Here is a 21436-nt window from a genome sequence, read left to right on the forward strand (position 1 = left end):
GCTTTTTCTTCTCCCTGAAGTTCAGTATTTTCTACAAAAAGCATGTGTGGGATTTCTTTTACTGCAATAAAATAATTCAGCTAAATAATTCTGAAAACAAGCATTAACTGCCTTTAGTATTGAAGTCTGTTTAACACCAAAGAATGCAAAGTCACCGGAAACACAAGCTGTCTAAAATTTGACCACTGTCTGCATGTGGTTGTGTCTACAGCAGCAAACCACCAGCTCCTTTCCTCTGCTGTGCACACAACTTTACAAACTCATTCAGCAGTGTCCAATAAGCTATTTCATTAATCACATGTGTCTTGATATACAGCAATGTTTGCGTTTTTTTTTTTGCTTTGTGACACTGAACTGAAAGATTAAATTGTACTGTGAAACTTTTTGCTATTGAGCTGAATTCGCATCAGCTGTTAAGGAACTGGCCTTCCTGTAACTGTTAAAGGGCAGAACAGCTCAATAAATTCCGGTAACATCAATAACCCACAGGATATTGTCATGTAAGATCACTGAATGCAAGCTATATTTCACTTCATTTAGCAGACTAAAGCTTAGGATCTTTAGAATAGAATAGAAGATAGTCAGGTCTTTAAATTTATTTATCAGCTTATCTTTGGGCCTTCTACATTTTAAAGACCACCTTTATGCTGAAAGAGTCTGATATGTGGTATACAGTACATTGTATGAATATAGAGTATGTTTTATGTAAAAAATGTATATATGTATATAATCCACTCATTATAACAAACAAAACATAGGGACGAAGAGATTCACTGTGTTACAGAAATTGTAGCTACTGTGTAAGCAATGTGCAATTGTTCACTCATCCACAAACACACACACACACACACACACACACAAAATGTCTCTTTTTGACAAATGCAAAGATAACCAAATATGGAGAATATGGCTCTTTGACCAAAAATGGTGTCCTATGCTTTACTAGAGACACACAGATCCAGCAGGATGAAGGATATTATGGTGATCTAGCGCCATCTAGTGATATAGAGAAGTCTCAGACTGATGATATTTAAGGAACCTGGTGGTCTCAGATCAGATGACTATTCCTAACCAGTAAATTCATAATCAGCTATCCTCCATTTCCATTTCTGACAGGGTACTAGGCCTATTTTGCTTAATGTAACAACTGACACATGCATATGCAAAGTAGCCTAGGCTACTTCTCTCATAAAGAGATACAAAACTGTCACTAGGGTGGTAGCCTTTCTAGAGGTACCAGTATGTACACCATAGGTGATAATATATACTTTTAACATTTTACAGTTTTTTCTGAATTGCTAAAACTCTAAAAAACTATCTCTGAACCTAATTTTCACTAGCTTAAACCAGTTTGTTGTATAAAGCAGTCTTCCTGCTTAACCTTAAACACTTTCAGGCAGCTCTATTTGCAAATCTCATGCACGCTTTTTTGCAAAACTCTAAACACATTCTTATTCACATAAACACTTATCACACTGATGCATTTGTGCTGCAAAATGCTAAACACAACTAAAGCACGGTTGTCAGTTGCCACACAACGATTTAAAAGTTTCAACACTTGTTTCTAAAGATGTGATCAAACCAAGTGTACAAAATAAGAGCCAGTTCAGAGAGCACAAGTGGCACAGGTGACTGAATGATAAAACGAGCAATAGATGGAAACAGTCTGAGAAGGAGTGGAGGAAGGGTACATGTAAGAAGTGAGGATGAGGAGAGAAAGAGGAAGGTTTAGAGAGTGTTATGAAGGCTGGATCTGTCAGACCACAGGGTTTTTCACTTTGTCTTGCTAAAAAGACAACATTACTTGTGATGTGGTCAAAGTCTAGAGGCCGGACTCAAGCACAAAGACATGATGCTGAGAAAGAGTGACCCTGATTTTACAATTGCACAACTTACAGCATTTCAGTGTTTATTTAGAGGGGTTTTTTTCTTTTTACCATTTTGACCTTTGCAGTTGGACAGCAGTATTTTCACAGTACCAAGTGCTGAATATATACAAACATCCAGTACTATTCAATTTTCAGCACAATACTACAGACAATAGGCCTATACAATATTTTCACCTTACTTGCAATTACTATACTTTTTTACAGAATTACAAAATAGTTTACTCAATGCATTATACTTTTTTTCTGAAATGTTATGGATGCTGTCTTGTCCATTTTTCTCTGTAGTGTCTAATGAATGCTCTGTATTGTTTTCTTTATTGACTCAAGTGAGTGTGACCTGGGAGAACCGTTTGATTTCGAGTGCAAGTGAAATGGTTTTGCAGCGATTGTTTGATTTTGATTAAAGAGTCAGAGGTTTTGTGAATTTAGTTTCAGCATTTGGATTTGTGTTTAAGGTTTTAAGAAAATTATAGTTTAAAGAAATGTGTTTTAGTAATTCAGAAGAACAGCAATATGTTCTTTTGAACTACTATTGTGTACAATTTTGGGGTAAGCAAAGTCCCAAGGTGTACCTTATAGTTTTTACAAATTGGGTTACCCCCCAGCTTTGCACCTTTTATTCTGAACGAATATTGCAAATAAAATTATATATACATATCTTTCATATATAATTGCACAGTATTAAATATGTAATATAATCAGCTCGTTTTTTGTGCAAAAAAAAAAAAAAAATATATATATATATATATATATAATAATTTGTACATTCTTTTTCCCTCATTTTGTCTAAGTGCAGTATGTGCGTTGGAACACCGAGTGGCGCTGTTGCTCTGTTTTGGTTTGTTTCAGACTCACGTGCGTTGGACAGGCAGAGACTCAGAGCGCCGGTGCACTATACATCAACAGATGATCTGCTGCTTACTGCAGTTGTTTGACTGTGGCACAGGGCAGAGAAGAGCACTTCAGTCTCCGACTAACTGTGATGGAATATGACAGTTTATAAAAGCACGCGTGGATTCACAAAGACGTCTGAAACACAGAGCCCCTGGGTGAGTAAAGTTATCTGAATGATGCTGCCTCGGAATTTAAGTGGCTTCAAGTGTGCAACAGGTCCTTATAAACACCATGAAGTACTGGTAATGTCTGTTTTAAATTATAAAAAAACAACAACAATATATTATTATTAGCTGAATGAATTTGATAAGAAATTCTTACCTTTTGTATTGTATGTTTTTGTGATCAAAAACTATTTAACAGCTGGTAATTGTTGTATTATATAGACATGTAGATCCAACAATGATCAATGTGTTTTTAAGACTTCTACATTTGTGTCACTCAATTTATGATTGTGTGAAAATGTCACTCTTATAACTTGTTTGAGGCTAATGGCTTCTTGTCATCACAGACTGTGATTTATCCCTTTAAATGCAAATGCCACTCAGTTTTCCTGGTGGCACTAAAGGAATAAAGATGTGTGGGAAGGTGTCAAAATCAGTAATTAGAGTAGAATTAGTAGATTCAGTTAGATTGTTCAGTAGTTAAGCATTCAGGTTGTGATGCATCATATTTGGGTGTGGTTTCATTAGTAATGTTTATTCACAAATAGAATTTGAAATTTTGAAGAAATGTAATGCTTTTGTAAAACTAGAATGTTCAGAAGTTCTTTATCAGGACAGATCTGTATGCTTAAGACAGTTAACCATGTTTGAAATCCCTTGGGCTGAAGGGAATAGTGAGCTCTTGGATCTTATGAGACAAGATTACTGAAAGTTAGTGTCATGTCACATGGCATCAGCTTTTGTGCTTCAGCCCTGCTTTCTTTTTTTTGTGTGTGTGGATCATTTGATGAAACAGCTGCCTTTTCCCAGTTTGATTTTGAAAGTTCAGTTTCACTAGATTTTAAACATTCTATCAGATAAATAATGTATTTAAGAGTCTGCTAATGGCATTGTGGTATCGGAAGCCAAATAAAAGCATTTTGGCACATTATAACTGTATGAAATGTAACAGAGTTGACAGTTACACTTTAATTTGACAAGCCTTGTGCTCAAAATCAAGAAACAAAATGTCTTCTTTGAAAGATAATTTAAAAGTGATGTTTTTGTGGATGTATATTTTTTATGCATATTCCTTCAGCTTTATTCATTAAAAGCATAATGATGCCATTAAGATAAAGTTTTTGATTTATGAAATAAAAATGTATTAAAAATACACTGTATGATGCTGATTGACAGACAAACTAAGGACATTATCAAAGATGTTACAATATGCAATATGTCAATAAAAGATACATAAATAAACTAAGATACATAATAAAATAAAAACAATGGAAGCAGAACGTGTTTGTTTGCAAATGCAAAAATTTATTTGGGAAACAAAACAATTGTGAAACTTTCGCGAGAGAACACAAGCGTTTATATATATATTTTTTTCTCATATATATATATATATTATATATATATATATATATATATATATATATATATATATATATATATATATATATATATATATATATATATATATATAAAATCTCATATTCTTTTCCATCCCCATGTTCCACAACGTTCTGTGCTGACACATAGTAAAATCTGCCTTCACATATTCATTTAATTAAATTTATTTACATATATGCATATCAGGGACACAGGTGGCACCTGTTTTGTAAAATGACCTTTTACTCTGTCCTACACAAGAAACATGTAAATCAGGTGTCCTCTCTGCGTAGCTGTTTAGAATAGCCTGTTTTGTTCAGTGTGTTTGATACAGGGCTATAATAATCATGTGGCTCATTTGAAACTCAAACGAAAGCAACAGGACAGGGAAGAAGCGTCCAAGCTGTCTCTGTAATGCCCACTTGAGCCTCCCAGCTGGGCAAATACATCACACGCTTCCAGTGTTTACTCTGTGAGAGCTCTCTCCACTTCTGCGTGAGTTATGGCTCCAGCGCCACAGGCACAGGGTGCGATTTGGCCACTGTGGGTATTAACAGTGTGATGATGGAGCGCATGCACTTTGTGTTGAGGTTTAACTATCTTCAGTATCTTGCCTTCAATATTTGATGTGTTTTGAGGGCATAAGGAGACATATGAGTTCAATTTAGGCCAGGCTTTCCCAACCTTTTTTGTTTTATGTGCCCCCACAGTACCATCAGGAATCCTCAAGTATTTCTTTGACATCAGACCAGAAACGTGTTTGCAAAAACTTCTATTAAGTCTATAAAGTGTGGGGAACACACACACACACACACACACACACAAACTAAAAGGATAGTAAAATAAAATCATATAAAATATTGAAATATTAAATAAAATATTTATACATTTTTATATTTATATGGATAATTATTTGATTATCCATAAAAAAAATTTATTATCCTATTTATTTAGATACAAGTGTCTGCTAAATGCATAATCATACATGGAAACATATATTAACATATGTATTGTAGCTGTAATAATTGTAATATGCCAGGTTTATTAGACACTTAAATTAGACAACTAGAAGAAGAAAAGTAGAGTCACTTTCCAAGTCATCTTATAATGGCTTCATTTGACGAATACTGCTAATGTATCGAAAATTCAAATGTATTGTGTTTATTGTGTATTGTATTTTAGACATATTGCAGTGCAGTGCACACAGTTTATTAGGAAGATCTTCCTGATTTCTGATGTGACAAAGCAAATCTCAAATCACTGAATTAGCCAACAAACTGCTGATTGATAACATGCAATGGTTAGTTCCCATGAGCCTGTAGTTTTGCTTAGAAAGGAAGATGGTCAGACGCTCATCACGAGTGGCTCATGTTTACTTGTTATATCCCACAAGCCTGTGTTTTGTTTTAAATGTGCTGATGGTTTAGTCTCAGTGCTCTCACTTTCGAACTCCTGCTGAAAGAATATGATTGAATTTGGGATGTGAGAAAACAAAACAGTTGGGTTTGTCCCACAGGAGAGGGTCTGCAGTGTCTTGTGTGATCAAATCCCCATCTGATCACTTCCATACAGATGACCAGCCATGGCCACAGCATCAGACTCAGTGGATGAGTAAGAACAACTTCAAAATATTGTATTTATAAGTATTTATCTTGTCTATTCATATTTAATTGGCTGCATATATTTGTCTACAGTTCAGTGGATGAAGTTGTGTCCAAACACACTCTGAAGATACCACTGTGTATTGTCCTGGTGACCATCATTATACTGACTGCACTTGGAAACTTGCTTGTGATGGTGGCTCTCTGTAAAGACAGACAGCTAAGGTAAACCTGCTTCATATCTACATTTAGATTTCCTGTGTCTGTTTACATGTTTTGATGTTAAAATACATATAAATTAAACTTGATCTGCAAGATATATAAAAGAAAGCCATTTGTAGGTTGATTCTCCTCAAACATGTATCACTATGGTTCTGTAGTGTTTCATAGCATGAGTGTTTTCTCTGTGTAGACACTAGAATATTTTCTGTAGTTAATCAATATTTATTAATGTGATCTTTTGTTAATTTACTGTTCTATATATAGGAAGAAGAAGACCAACTTCTTTATCGTATCACTGGCATTCGCAGACTTTCTAGTTGCCCTCGTGGTGATGCCCCTGGCAGCCATAGAGTTGGTCACTGGTCAGTGGAGCTATGGAGAGATGTTCTGCTTGGTCCGGACCTCACTGGATGTGCTGCTGACCACTGTTTCTATACTGCATCTGTGCTGCATTGCCCTAGACAGGTGAGTGTGTTTGTGAAGCTAATATAGAAACAAAAATGACTAACATTGTTCTGCACAAATAACTCCTTGCGTTGCCATGGTAATATTAAGAAAAGAGGTCTGAAATGAGAACATGTTACCATGCGCTTAATAGTATTGGGGAAGCAGTTTTATATGTTAGATTTGTTAGATTGTATATATTTGTATATATATATATATATATATATATATATATATATATATATATATATATATATATATATATATATATATATATAACTATATATATAGTTATATATAGTTATATATATAGTTATATATATATATATATATATATATATATAGTTATATATATATATATATATATATATATATATAGTTATATATATATATATATATATATATATATATATATATAATTTTCTAAGCAGTTTTCTATGCTAGATTTGATCATATATATATATATATATATATATATATATATATATATAATTTTCTAAGCAGTTTTCTATGCTAGATTTGATCATATATATATATATATATATATATATATATATATATATATATATATACATATATATATATATATATATATATATATATATATATATATATATATATACATATATATATATATATATATATATATATATATATATATATATATATATATAAGAAATAATAATAAAGCACCAAATCAGCATATTAGAATGATTTCTGAAGGAGCATATGACACTGAAGACCGGAGCAAATGATGCTAAAAATTCAACTTTGCCATAACGGGATTAAATCACATTTTAAAATAAATATTAAAATAGGAAAAATAGAGAAAATATATTAAAAAATAAAAATATTATTTAATATTATAATAATATTTCACAATATTTTTTTATCAAATAAATGCAGTCTTATTTATTTATTTATTTCTCTCTAAACTGCAGGATTTGAATTTTGCCATCCAGAGGCACACTAAAAGGTTTAAGCCCTGTAATCATGCGTAACCAAATTACAATGTACTACAGTGCTTTTCTGCTGCCCTGCTGAGCTATACACAAAGATAATGTCCGGCCTGTATGCTTATGGATAATTTATATTTTGTCTGATTCTTATTTTCTCTGTTACTTTGATTGTAAAGATGTGCTTTATATACAACGATTGACTCACAGTACTGTACATTCAAAAACGTATGCTTAGAAAAAAGAAATACATAGTTTATGTCTTGACACTAACTCCAGGGGTTTGTCAGCATGTCAGATGATTATGTGTAATTTGCTGCGTTACATATGCAGATTTTCTCATGCTCACCCATTGTGAAGACTGCGGCTCTCTTGGCCTTTGAGAGAGCAGCTGTGATTTATGCACTGCACCTGGTCCATATGGCACTAACATGACTCATTCTTAGTCTCGCAAAGCCACTCTCTCTTTTTAAACAACAAATTCTGTTTATCTATCCCACTGTGTCACCAAGTCATTTCTCCATCCATATGATTCCCATAACCCATGATGTCTTTGCCCCTACAGTCTCTAGTGAGCGCATATTTTTCACAGCATTAGCCTTTCAAGGAAAGATCAGCAGAATCATCTGGGTATATGAAAGTAGAGTATGTTGCCTGAGAGCATCCATGTATGATTCTTGAAATATTTGCACGTCCTGTCTTGGGCAGGTACTATGCGATTTGCTGCCAGCCTCTGGTCTACACAAATAAGATGACGCCTGTGAGAGTCTCATTGATGCTGGTTGGATGCTGGGTCATCCCCATTTTCATCTCTTTTCTTCCCATCATGCAAAGTTGGAATACCATTGGAATCGAGAGCTTTGTAAGTTGGAGGAGTTGTTGTTGGATGAATTCTTCTTGCTATGCAAGGTTTCAATAGATAAAATAGTATTTAAATGTCAACCATTTATCAGTTACCGACCATAACATGAAAATAATAATCAGTTGATTTTTTTATTTTATTTCCCAGATCGAGCAAAGAGAGTTCAACTCTTCCCATAATTCAACTTGTGTGTTCATGGTGAACCGACCCTATGCTCTGGTGTGTTCGGCCGTGGCCTTTTATGTGCCGCTGGTGCTGATGGTTCTCGCCTATCAGAGAATCTATGTCACCGCTATGGGACACGCTCGGCGAATCGGCTCACTGCATCGGGCCGGCTCGGCCCCTTCTTCGACTTACCCCAACCACGATCAACATGGTTCCAATCGAATTAAGAACGAAACTAAGGCGGCCAAGACACTGGCTGTCATCATGGGTTGCTTCTGTCTGTGCTGGGCGCCCTTCTTTATCACCAATGTGGTGGATCCCTTCATCAATTACAGCGTGCCCTGGCAGATGTGGACCGCTTGGCTCTGGTTGGGTTACATCAACTCGGGCTTGAATCCGTTCCTGTATGCTTTTCTGAACCGGGCTTTTCGGCGAGCCTTCCTCATGATCCTGTGCTGTGGAAATGAGCGCTATGCCCGGCAGCGGGGCTTTAGTCCGAGCAGACAGCACTCAGAGTCTGTCAACGGAACCTCCATTTCTCTCAGGTACAGTTAGTCCCTCTTGAACAGACTGAGCTTTCAGAAATGAGTTCTGGGAGAAACGAGATGAAAGATAACCTTATATATGAAAAGGGCATGTAAGAATGTTGGTAAAGTGCTCTTGATGGAGATTTCTGGATGGACATACTGCGCCGTTAAAGGGATAGTTAACCTTCAGTTGCACTATGCAAAAAACACTATGAAAGTCAGTGGGGACCAGCAACTGAAGGTGAACTAGCCCTCTAAGGCCCTTTTTTATTTAGTTGTTTATATATATATATATATATACACAGAGAAGTGTATATATATATATATATATATATATATATATATATATATATATGTGCACACAGCATTTATATATTCATAATGTATACAGAGTTCAAAACTTTGGAGTCAGTATTATTGAGAAATACTATTAAAATTTTTAATGAATGATTTTCATTTTAATACATTTTAAAATGTTATTTATTCCTGTGATAGCCAAGCTGAAACTTCAGCAGCCATTAGCCATAATATGCTTGATACAAAAAAAACAAAACAATCGTATTATTATCAATGTTAAAAATGGTTGTGCTACTTAATAATTTTGTGTAAATGCACATTTTTACGTTTCTTTGATTATTTGCAATAAATATATTTTGTTACATTAAAAATGTTATGATTATTTTAATACATCCTTGCTGAATAAAGGTATTCATTTATTTTTTAAATTACTGACCCCAGTCTTTTGAACGATAGTATATTTATAATTTATGCTTTTGATGTTTACATGAATATTTCTGAAATTAGGTAAGTCCATTATTTCTGTATCATGGATCTTCTGTTGGGCATTCATGGCTAATCTGTATTTTTACTAATATTTAATTTGCAAAACTTTCTGAGAAAAAGAGATAATGTATGGTAAACAAAATACAATATTAAGTAAACTAAAGCTAAAGTTTTGAGCTAAAGTTCAGCTAAATGTTTCACAATTCCACTCACAAAATGTATTATGTAAATTTTAAATATAATGTGCCAATATATCTAATCAATAAGGATTATTTGAATGGTTTTGCATTGTAAGTAACATAGTGTAAAGCTTAAAATGCCATCCTCAGTTATGCATTATGTAACAGGGGGTCCTTGTTCCTTGTCTCTATTTATCATTGGCCTGAAAAATGCTGAAGTTGATAAAAATGTTAGAAATGATAATGTCCCTGTAATCTTAGACTATCTTAGACATTATCGTAAAAATTATCTTTATAAAACCCATTTAGAAACATGCTAATTCCACACAGGCTTTTACAGGACACTTAAAAATGACATAATCGGCTGGAACACGCTTGGTAACTTTGAAAGTGAAAAGCTGCGTTTAGCCGCAAGAGCTGGTAGAATATTCAGCAACAAGTCTTTCCACGTTTCCAGTTGTTTTTCTCCTCAGTTTCAGACTGTTTTAAGTGGGCTTTGCCATTACAAAGGCAATTACCCCCACACTGGTTTTGCACAAGTGTATATGACATCATTGCGGCTCTTGATCAAAACAAAAGCACATGGATGTGACCGTGCAATGTTCATCGCTGTGAAACTTTATGATCGGCGTAAAAACAACAGAGGCATTTTAAATGCACCACTATTTATTTTCCCGTCTTTTATTTGGTGCATTTCTATTATTTGTGTGTTTTCCACCCCAGGCGAAAGAATTACTTCATTGATGTTTTGACCTTTCTGATTTTGTATAATTAAGGCCAGTACTCTGTGTCTATGCTCAGTGGTTTGCCATCTCGTCCTACTTGTCGTTTTACGTACCAATATAATGGGTGTATCCTTATGATTGCTTTGTTTCAATTATGTTTTGGGGAATTTTTTCCCGTTTTTTTTCTGTTAAGTGGCTCTAGACAAACCGCGATGTTTGGTTTGCATGAGTAGTTTCTTTTTTTAGGTTTTAGTGTGTGGTAAAACCCTTGGCCGGTCACGTGGCATCTTATCTGAAGTCTATTAAGTCTTAATTTGCTGTATATTATTCTTTATCCTCAGATTAACTAACTGTTTTTGACATTTTGTCATATTATTTGTAATATAATAATATTTTAAATTATTATAAAATTATATATTATTTAAAACAGAACTGTATTAGCTGAGCCACTAAAACAGCTCGCCTAAAAGCATCTGATAAACCCACATCTGCCATTTTGGGGAAAATAATTAATTTAATCAGAGATCATTTCACAACAACATATTTTGACTCATAATTCCAGTGGCAGGTATTGTCTGGTCGACCAAATGGGATTTTCTTGATCAGTTTAACCACAAATTTGGATAAATTAAATAAAAGTAATATAGATCATCTTGACTAACATTTATGATTCATATCAATTCAAAAAATGTAAAATGTGTAATAGTAAACATTCAGCTCACTTAATTGCAGTGTTTTGTTTTAAATCAGCTTTCAAATGCTATAAATATAAGGATTTAGAGTTACACTTGTTCCCTTTTCGTCAGGGGCTGCTGCAGAATCTGTCCTTGTGCAACGAGCGAAAAACCCAACGAGAAGTTTTTTTTTCTTTGTCTGAAAGCTACAGCCTTGATCCCCGCATGAAGTATTTTAGCGCAGCATTTTTTTCCACTTTGTTCATTATCAGACTGATGGTTGGTGATGCAGAAAAGGTGTCAAAAGACACATTTCTCTCTGCTTCTGTTTCCATAGAGACTTCTCTAATGGTCAGCATCCAGCAAACCTTAACCATCAATAACAGCCTTTCACAAGTTTCATATTCAACGCATATTTTTCCTAGAATGTTCCTGAGGTACCTCTGGAATGTGACGTTTTCCCAACCGAGGAACATTTGGGCAGCTTAGCACTATAGCCATGTGGTTTAAGTCCGCTCTTTACTCATGCGGAGGGCTTTGTGTTGAGCTTTCTGAATCTGTTCAGTGGCAGCCGGACTCACGTTTTGTTCAGTGTGACTGAAAAAGCTTCACGTTTGTGAGAGGAACTTTGGACCTTTGGCTCAATCACAACCAGGTACCACACCGTGGTGTTCCAAGAATTAATAATGCACGACTGTGTCCAAAACCGATTCAGAAAGATATGTACATGTTAACAAGTTTGAAGGTAAACGTCTCAGCGTTCAGGTTCAGCCAAGGTCAAATCAAATCCTCCACACAGCCGTGAAACACAAAGCCAAGAAATAAAACCAAAACACATGAGTGAATGTTTTATTGTTGCCCTTCAGTCTAATAAGGAGCATGATAGAGGAATGAGAACATCCTGATAGCGTTCTCTCGCTGATAACGGATTGAATAGAAGCTGAGCTGAAGGTGGTCACGTGTTTTATGGCCCTGTTTAAGATTAAGGACATTGTTGTTATTGCAACCAATAAAAACGTCCCGTTAGAGAGAGATTCAATTAAATGTGATGCAGCAGGCCTGGACCCTGACATCACTTTTATTCAGAGACAGACAGACCTGTCTCAACGCATTTTAAAAAAAGGGTCCAATCTGTGATTGAACTCAGCCTTGTGATGAATTGGACTCTACAGTAAAGGCCTTAAATATGGATAGTGATGTTTTAGGGTGTCAGCTATAATAACTGTGTAGTTTTAGTTTCTGCCATTAAGATCTCAGACAGTTAGAGTGGGTTAACAGGTGCAATGGGTTAATGTGTCCGAATGATTTTACAATGCACTTTACAAGCTTTCTCTCCTTGCTGAAGCAGTTAATAGCTCAAATAGATTTTAGAAGTGGCACTATTTTAGCAACCCGCTATACAAACAGAGCCAATGATGAGCAAACCTCCCCGCTGTGTCTAAAAGAGGTCATAAATATCAAATAAATAGTTATTATTATTAATGATCTTGGGATGATAAACTATTTGATTGTATATAGCATATCACAAAAGGTTGATGTAATCTTGGTTTGACTTTTAAAATAACAATTTGTGTTGTTGTTAACTACAAAACTAAAACGGTTAAATATAGTTTTTGGTCATTTAAATAAAACTGAAACACAATATTAATATTAGATGAAAAACTTAAAAATGTCAAATGTTGTTTGGGCAACTAACTGAAATAACTAAATTGAAGTAGTAAAACTACTAGAACTGAAATTAAAATGATTTAAAGCTTTCTTAATGAAAATATCAAAATAAAAGCTAATTCAAACGATTAAAAATATTTATGATAACTATTAATAAATACTAAAACGTATGAATTATTACTACTGTAATAGTATATCGATAATACTAAAATAACACAGTTCCATGGTGACCAGGGGCTGACAGCCTCCAAAACATTACTAAAAAAGGACCATGAAAGTACAGTTGTGTGATTTGAATATGCATATATGAATTTTTGGAACAACTTGATCTGTCAATAAAATTTATGTTTTTTTTTTTCACACAAACTATTGTCTTTTGGCTTCAAAAGACTTGGACTAGATTGCCTAAATGATATGGTACTTTTTGTCGTATTTGGTCATTAAGAAAGCAGTATGAACATCCTGCTAAATGCCTACTTTGGTTTTCCATGGAAGAAAATAAGTCACACATGTTTGAAATAACATGAGGGTGACTGAATACTATTTCAAACTATACATTTAAATATCGTCAGTCTTAAAGACCACTTATTAATTAATTATTCATAATTTATTTGCTAGCTATTAACCAGCTTAAGTTGAAAACAGTGGGATAATCACTGGTACCTGAACACATTTTATCTCTACCGTTTCTTTTGTGAGTCTTAAGTGAGGTTCGGACTGAGCATTTGAAGGGTATCCGCTATAACCCACTGCTGAAGAGGATGTTTCCATGTTAGGTCAAAACTGCACCAGTTTCACTCTCAGCTGCACCGAATCCTTGTGTTTCAGGTTAATGTCAGGTCAGGCTATGAGCTGGTCATCTGGATAGGGTCTTACATGCGGATCTATTTTAAATCATTTCCCCTATGGTTTTAAAAAAGGTTCACAGGGAGTCACATTGATTGTTACACTCCTTATTTATAGCCTTGTCACAGTTTTCAAAACATTTCACAATCCTTGTTATTTTTTTTATTTTTTTTGGTTTGGTTTATTTTGTAATCATGAGCATTTTAAAATATTGTTTATTTTAGATTTTGAGGTGCTATATTCTAAATTCTGATTCAGTTATTAGAAGTTGCATTTTTAAATGTTGAAAATCTCTCTCCAGTCAGCATGAAAAGACAGTTTTGACATTGTTTTGTATTTCTCGTTTTCATGCCAATGGCAGATTGTTCAGGTGTCTAGAGGATTTGTTCCCCTGGTGTCCGTGTGAACATATGGCTTCGATGTAAAGGCGGTGCCAGATTTGTCAGAAATGATTATTAAACATAGGAGTACAACAGATATTTGACCTGGCGGAATTCCACTATATGGCCTCTTTTTAATTTGAACTCTGAAAATGTTTTGTTATGTGTCAGTTCTTTTCTCAAGCAGAATATGCCTGAATTACTCTAGAAATGTGGCTCGACAGATACTAGCGAGGAATTTGTATCCTCTTGTGGACTGATTTGTTACAGATGTCTGGGATGTTTTTAAGTGATCATAGTACTTCGATATCAAAATGACGGTTTGTTTGGTTAGATATATCTGCACACATTCTCTGGACCCTTCTTATTTTTGACCACCCGTACTGTCTGTTTTATCTTTAGTAAAGTTCACAGTAAGCACAGCACTGTTTGCTGTGAAAGTAAACTTGTGTGCTCAGTTTCAAGTCACACTTTTATTATTACTGTATGCCAAAATGGAAAGTGCAGAGGAAACAACCAGCGGATAATGTTCAGTGTGTAATTTATATGGGAGATGCAGTTACAAATGACTGAGATAGACTAATTACTGCACTCAGACTTAATTACTTTAAGACCAGATGGTAGAGTGATGTTGTTCCTCTTCTCCGGCATTAATTTGTCTGTGCAGTTACTTGTTGGATTTTATTTGCCCATTCGATTCTGTTTCCAATCAATATCTGCAAATAATAGAGGGTGGTGTTTCTCTGTTAATGTACAGTCAGTCAGTAATTATCGCTAAATAAACCCTGACGGGATAATTAGGATACGGAAGAGGAATGGAAGACATGAAATATTAATTGATTGCCTGGCTTCAGCTAAGAGAAGAAAAACAGTCCATTGCAACTTATGAAACAACTGGACTAGCGAAAAGTCAAATACTGCAACAATATTACCGTAATAAGAACTGAAGTCATCTGAGGTCATTTTCTCTATAACTGAGAAATGAGAATCTTATATATATTATAGTATTATATTAAAGTATCACTAATTTCAGTTAGGTTGCAGTAACATTCGCGAAATTTCAAAAAAAGGTCCATTGTCAATAGTGTAGAGATATTTGAAGCACTGCTCACAGTTTGACCAATGAACATTAGCGAAATCTACGTCGGGAACATTTTCGCTCTTATGAGAAACTCCCTATCGCGCAAATTCCCATTGGAACAACTGGATTTTGCTCGCAAAATTTCGGTGAGCGATATTAAATATGGCCATACCCTAAAGACACATTTGCACAGTGAAATGCAATCATCTCAATAAAAATCCCCTCGACTGGAAATTTGAGGGACGAGATCCTTGTGCGGATTTTGCATTGGATTCGCAAGTTTCGACCAATATAAAGCTGATAAGTTTGGAACTGATCATGGTGCTTAATGCATCGCTACACTATTGACAGTGAAAAATGAAAAAAAAAAAAATAATAATTTGTAGAAGTTTCACAAATGTGAATTTTACCTGGAAGAGCAGACATGGCTGGATGGTGCAATGACCAATCAGAAATGAATATTCCAGCTAGCAACTTAAATACCCCCCCCCCCCCCATCTTTCTTTTCTGTTCATCTCTGGGCATGTTAAAAGATTTTTCGATAGCTTCTAGCTTAGGACAGAAACGAGAAGAGGACAGAGATCAATGAAAGAAGAAAGCTTTGAGGCAGACAGGCTGCTCTTTTTACAAAGTTTTCAAAGCTCAAAGCCTGCCTGGCCTGTTGTAGGAATCTGTTTTGGCATATGGGGAGAATTATTGGACATTAGGAGTATAATGTAGCTCATAAAGGGGGGAACTCATCTGAACTGGATTACTGATCTTATCAATCTCAGTCTTATTATAGAACGGTTCATGAGAACGGCCTGAAAAAGGTTTCAAGGCATGTCTGTCAACCCAAAGGGTTCCTCTTTTCTTTTGGGAGATTAATAATAGTTTCAGCTGATTGCTAACTGCAAAATGATTTAAAGATTATTTTTAATTGGAGCTTAGTAAAATGTGAACATCTGGTCAGCAATACAACTTAAAGGGATAGTTCACCTAAAAATGAAAATTTACTTGTTGTTTCGAAACCTGTATGAATGTAATAATTTGGTTAAATGCGCAATAAGATATTTTGAAGAATGCTGTTTGGTTACCAACATTTTTCAAAATATAATCTTTTGTGTTCAACAGAAGCCATTCCTAAAGGATAGGAGCAACATGAGGCTGAGTACATTTTTGGGGGGTGATTTGTGCCTTTAAAAAGTCTCCAATTTTGGAGACCTTAGAAAAGTTCATATTTGAATACATTAACCACCACATTAATTAACATAATGTACAATTGACAAATAACAATCCTGCTGCATACAGGTTCAAGGCATTCTATGAATAAAGCTAACAACTACATTTTTGTCAGTTGATTAGATAAGAATAATTGAATCAGATTTCACTCTGACATTCAAGGTTAATCTCATATTCTGGGCAGCAGAAGCGCACACATTTGCTTCTTATAAATCAGCATTCATTTACAAAGCAATCTATGCATCAGTGAAGAATAACATTGCCATTCTACCCAAGTTCATTTGCTTATTGCATTGTAGAACTTTTTTACGTTGTTAAATCATGTGATGATGAAATGGTGTATTTTTAGATACGTGTACTATACACCACTCTCACATTATTCAAAATGTGTAGTATATTTATTTGTGGAGTCTATAAAGGAACAGATAGTTCACCCCCACCCCCCCAAAAAAATAAAATAAATAAAAATGAAAAATTACTCACTGTCATATTGTTCAAAACATGTACGAATCAGATTTATCTGGTATTCATGGAATGAAACAAACATTTAAAAAAGGTAATTGCGACTTTTTATATCATGCCTCAGACTTTTATCTCCCAATTCTAAGTTTATATCTCACAATTCAAAAATTCAAAAAAATGTTCATATAAAATCAGAATTCTGACTTTTTTTTTCACAATTTCCATAATATATATTTTTTAATATATTTTTATATTTAATATATTCCAGAAAACATTTACATTTTGTTGTTGTTGTTGTCTTCGGACGCATGTTTGCACTATTGTTTAGAAAAATTAAAAAGGTAATTGCTACTATTATGAGTTTATGTCTAGCATTTTTTTCTCTAAATTGAAAAAAGGCAGAATTTTGAGTTGTATGGACCTTATTGGTGCTCAACAGAAATAAACTATTTTTGTATACATTAAAAAGTCCTGTGTAAAATTATTCTAATTATTAATTTGGCCTGTTGCTTACCGTGGAAAAAATAGCATTGGAACAACATGAGGGCGAGTAAATAATAAAAGAATTGAATTTTTGGGGTGAACTGTCACTTTAACAAAATTTGCATTTACTTGTGCAATAAACTGAGAGGTCAAGTCTTGTGTCAAATTTTAAGAGGGAAGGAAAGCCAGTATGAGAAATGAGAAAGTGATGAGGAACTTAGTGAGTTTGTGGCTTGTGTGACAGTCAGGCTGAGAATTCCTCAGTCTTACCCTGCCGACCCTCAGCCAAGATTCGCTCGAGTGCAACTCACATGAGTCAATCACACTATACTCCCCCGGCATACTTGAACCCAAGACACATTCTTTCAGCTGTTTCACTCCACCAAACAGCTGTTGTTGTGTTGTATCATGGTTAAATGAACACCATGCTAAGGTCTGAAGCCCGTAGAGCCCTATTCATGCATCCGTGTTGAGGAGTTTTGTAGTGCTCAGCTTAAATGCATGATAATGTGTGACTGTGAGATGTACAAAACGTGTGACATTTCATCCTAAGAAGATCTGCAGAGAGCTTAGGTTCACCAAAACCTGCTCTAGTGTTGAGATAATGCAGAGCAAGTGCTAGTTTTAGAGTTTTTGCCCCACATTCTGCTCCTTTATGATTATAGTTTCTTTTTTAAATATTAACATTTATTTAGCAAGGACACATTACATTTATATAAAAATGACAGTAACAATGTTTATTTTTTGTTACAAAGGATTTCATTTTATTATTTCATTTTTTTCTATTATTTTTATTCCTCAAAGAATTCTGAAAATGTACGACAACGTTTTAGTGTCACTTTGAAAAATGTGAAATATCTTAAACATTCCTACATTCAGAAGGACAAATAAATATGCTTTTGCTTTCACCTAGATACACGCAGCATCTCCCTGACATGGCTTCTTCAACACTAACTGCGGTTATTGAAACCATGCCTTCTTTCTTTGCATGAACATTTGGGCAGCATTACGCAAATATTTCCACATAGAGACGCAGACACGTGTTTGAATGAGCCGTATTCGGGGGGTTTGGCAAAGTCTTAACTTTGATAAAGAATATCTCTTTGGATTTTAGACTTCAGTCTTTGCAACTTTACAGATCTTCTTTATGCACCAAAAGCTTATAGCATCATATGACCCCTTTAACAATTCAGTTAAATCAACCCTATTAGGATTTTTGGATGAAAACATTTATTAAAATTAATAATTAGTCACAGATGTAATCTAAATGGCAACTGTAACACAGAACTGAGCATTGTGAACGTTTTCTTTTTGATTCTCTTGGATTGGAAATGGATTAATGGATGTCCACCATAATTGTGCAAAAACTCTTTAACATGGTTTAATCAGATGTCTAAATTGGGTCAAAGGAACGCATGCTTGTTTGATTGACACACATGGTTTGAGTTTTTTTATAAAAACCATTGAGAGATCCTTTGAAACCATAGTTTCTCAAAAACTAAAAAGTGTACTGATGAATTGAACCCATGGAATAAATGTTGATGTTTCTAAGACATAAAGTGAGTGCATGTCCAAAGTCAGTCCATAAGCAATCCATTAGGCTATATATATGGAATATAGGAATATGTTGCTCCGATTGTGTCTGGTCTGGCTCTGTGTTTTCTTTTGATTTGTATTATCCTGTTCATCTGTTTTTATTCACTGTCCACTTGCATTAACAGTATATATTCTTTTTCTTAGAAAGCACAGCAATAAAAAGCATTTGCTTTTTCCCCAAGAAAGTTTCTTTCCAACAAAGCAGAATATAATTTTTTTTTTTTTTTTGTCTTCAGATTGTCATTTCTTCAAAACCGAAGGTACAGCAACAATTCCAATCGATTTCTGTCATGCGAGCTGGAATCTCAGGAGTCTGCTGGTGCATCATAGCCAAGAGTTCAAGTGCCTGCAGATGCAGCCTGATGAGAACATACTGACAACAGCCTATAGAGGAAATATGTGTCAAATCAAGAGACTTCATTGCAGTTTCCTTTTGATGATAAGTAACAAATCGCAAAGATTGTTTATAGGTCTATTTTGAAAAACGTATTGTGTAAGAATGATGTTAGCATGCAAGTATTTTATCAGACAGCCTTAATTCATGAATGCAACCAGATAAAATGTCCAGGAATGTTCAAGGAGATGGGTAAAGGTTTGGGTAAAAGCACAACAAAGGAAAAGATGGCAAAGAAAATACACTTTGAAAGAATGAGTTCCCCTTAAAATTTAATTTGCTAAATATTATTTTTTCACCCTCAGGCCCTCCAAGAAGACTTGCTCACAAATGGATCCTGTGCAGAATGGGTGCCGCAATATGAGTCAAACAGCTGATAAAAATAACACAATAATCCACAAGTAATGCAAGCGAAAATCTGCCCGTTTAAATAAACAAATCCATCATCATCACTTCTGACCAAAAACATCCCTAATAATCAGAAAACAGTGCTTGGATAGAGTACTTGTATTGTAGCCCAGTGGTGTCAAATTCAGTTCTTGGAAGGCTACAGGTCTTCAGAGTTTTGCTCCAACCCTATTTAAACACACTTGAACCTGCTAATCAGGGTCTTCCGGGATTACTAGAAACTTCCAGCCATGTGTTTTGGAGCTACATTAAGCAGGACCCCGGTTCTCAGGACCAGAGTTTGACACATGTTTTAGCTAGAAACAGCGGTTTAAAGTTAAAAACATCTTAAGATGGATTTCTTTCTCACAAACATGCAGCTTTTCACTTTACAAGATGTGAACTGATGGATTGGAGTCGTGGATTATTGTGATGTTTTTATCAGCTGTTTGGGGTCTCATTCTGATGGCACCCATTCACTGACAAGGATCCATTGAAGAGCAAGTGATGTAATGCTAAATTTCTCAAAATCTGAACAAACTAGTCTTATCCTTCAGCTGTGTGGAGTTGTCAACGTACTGCTTGTCTTTATGTAGATGTTCTTATCTTTCAAATTAGGAGGAACATTTCTTCTTCAGCTGTAAAGGCTAAATGATAAATGTGTACTGCTCATCAGACAGGTGCAAACGGCTTGTCAATTAAGCATGCAGTTATTCTTGCATCCATTGAATCTCAAATGCTGATTTTCAGACTAAGGAGTTGATACTCCCTCTTTATTCATCAGTGTATTTATGTTGTACATGTACAGTTTTGACTTCTTTGAAAAGAAGCAGTGGCTTGTCACTGTGTGACATTTGTACTTTTATTGTATCATGGTGTAATCAAACATAATTTAATGTACAGTGTATCTGGACGAAGAATCTAAAAAAAATGTTGTTAAAAGTTTCATAAAACTACATAAGAACTACCCTGTTACTTGTATGTGTCTGGCACTTCTCATCCATTGCATACAAGCCGATGTTTGACTGATGCCATTGTTCTTTCCATTGTGCTCCAGACAACTAGATGGAGACAGCTTAATGATCAAATATTTTAATTTTGTAATGCTTCATATGGCCTTGAAAGCATTAGCTTGATCAGGCCATTACATTGTTTTGCCCAAATGAGCCAATTATATGTCGAGACATCTAGTGCCACTCAAAGATTCAGACTCGACCATCAAAGATCTAAATTACTATCCATTTGTGAAACAAATGTGAGGATGATTTCGAACAAAGATTTCAAGCAGCTATTCCATCATGAGTCACACAACAGATGTTTATGCTCTGCCGGTGACAATCAGCCTTACAAAAAATTATGCAAAGTTCTCTGAAGTACTGCTTTAACACCCACTCACAATACACATTATACCATTCAAAAGTTTTTTTTTTTTTGTTTGTTTTAACGGTCTCTTACG

The 21436-nt window shown here is 34.7% G+C and overlaps 1 protein-coding gene across 2 annotated transcripts; it reads left to right on the forward strand.

The window, feature by feature from the left end:
• The first annotated feature begins 2796 nt into the window (after positions 1-2796).
• LOC127941477 (5-hydroxytryptamine receptor 4) lies at positions 2797-20947 on the forward strand. Of its 2 annotated transcripts, XM_052536540.1 has the most exons (7): positions 2797-2938; positions 5841-5935; positions 6019-6150; positions 6412-6612; positions 8256-8409; positions 8557-9119; positions 19436-20947. In XM_052536540.1, the coding sequence occupies exons 2-7, from the start codon at positions 5907-5909 to the stop codon at positions 19527-19529; spliced, it is 1173 nt and encodes a 390-aa protein (XP_052392500.1). In that variant the 5' UTR covers positions 2797-2938; positions 5841-5906; the 3' UTR covers positions 19530-20947. The 2 variants fall into 2 exon arrangements, with proteins under 2 accessions (XP_052392500.1, XP_052392501.1); XM_052536541.1 differs by lacking the exon at positions 2797-2938 and having other exon boundaries at positions 5752-5935.
• Positions 20948-21436: the final 489 nt, after the last annotated feature.

This window comes from Carassius gibelio, chromosome A21 (genome assembly GCF_023724105.1).
Source record: "Carassius gibelio isolate Cgi1373 ecotype wild population from Czech Republic chromosome A21, carGib1.2-hapl.c, whole genome shotgun sequence".
Lineage (NCBI taxonomy): Eukaryota > Metazoa > Chordata > Actinopteri > Cypriniformes > Cyprinidae > Carassius > Carassius gibelio.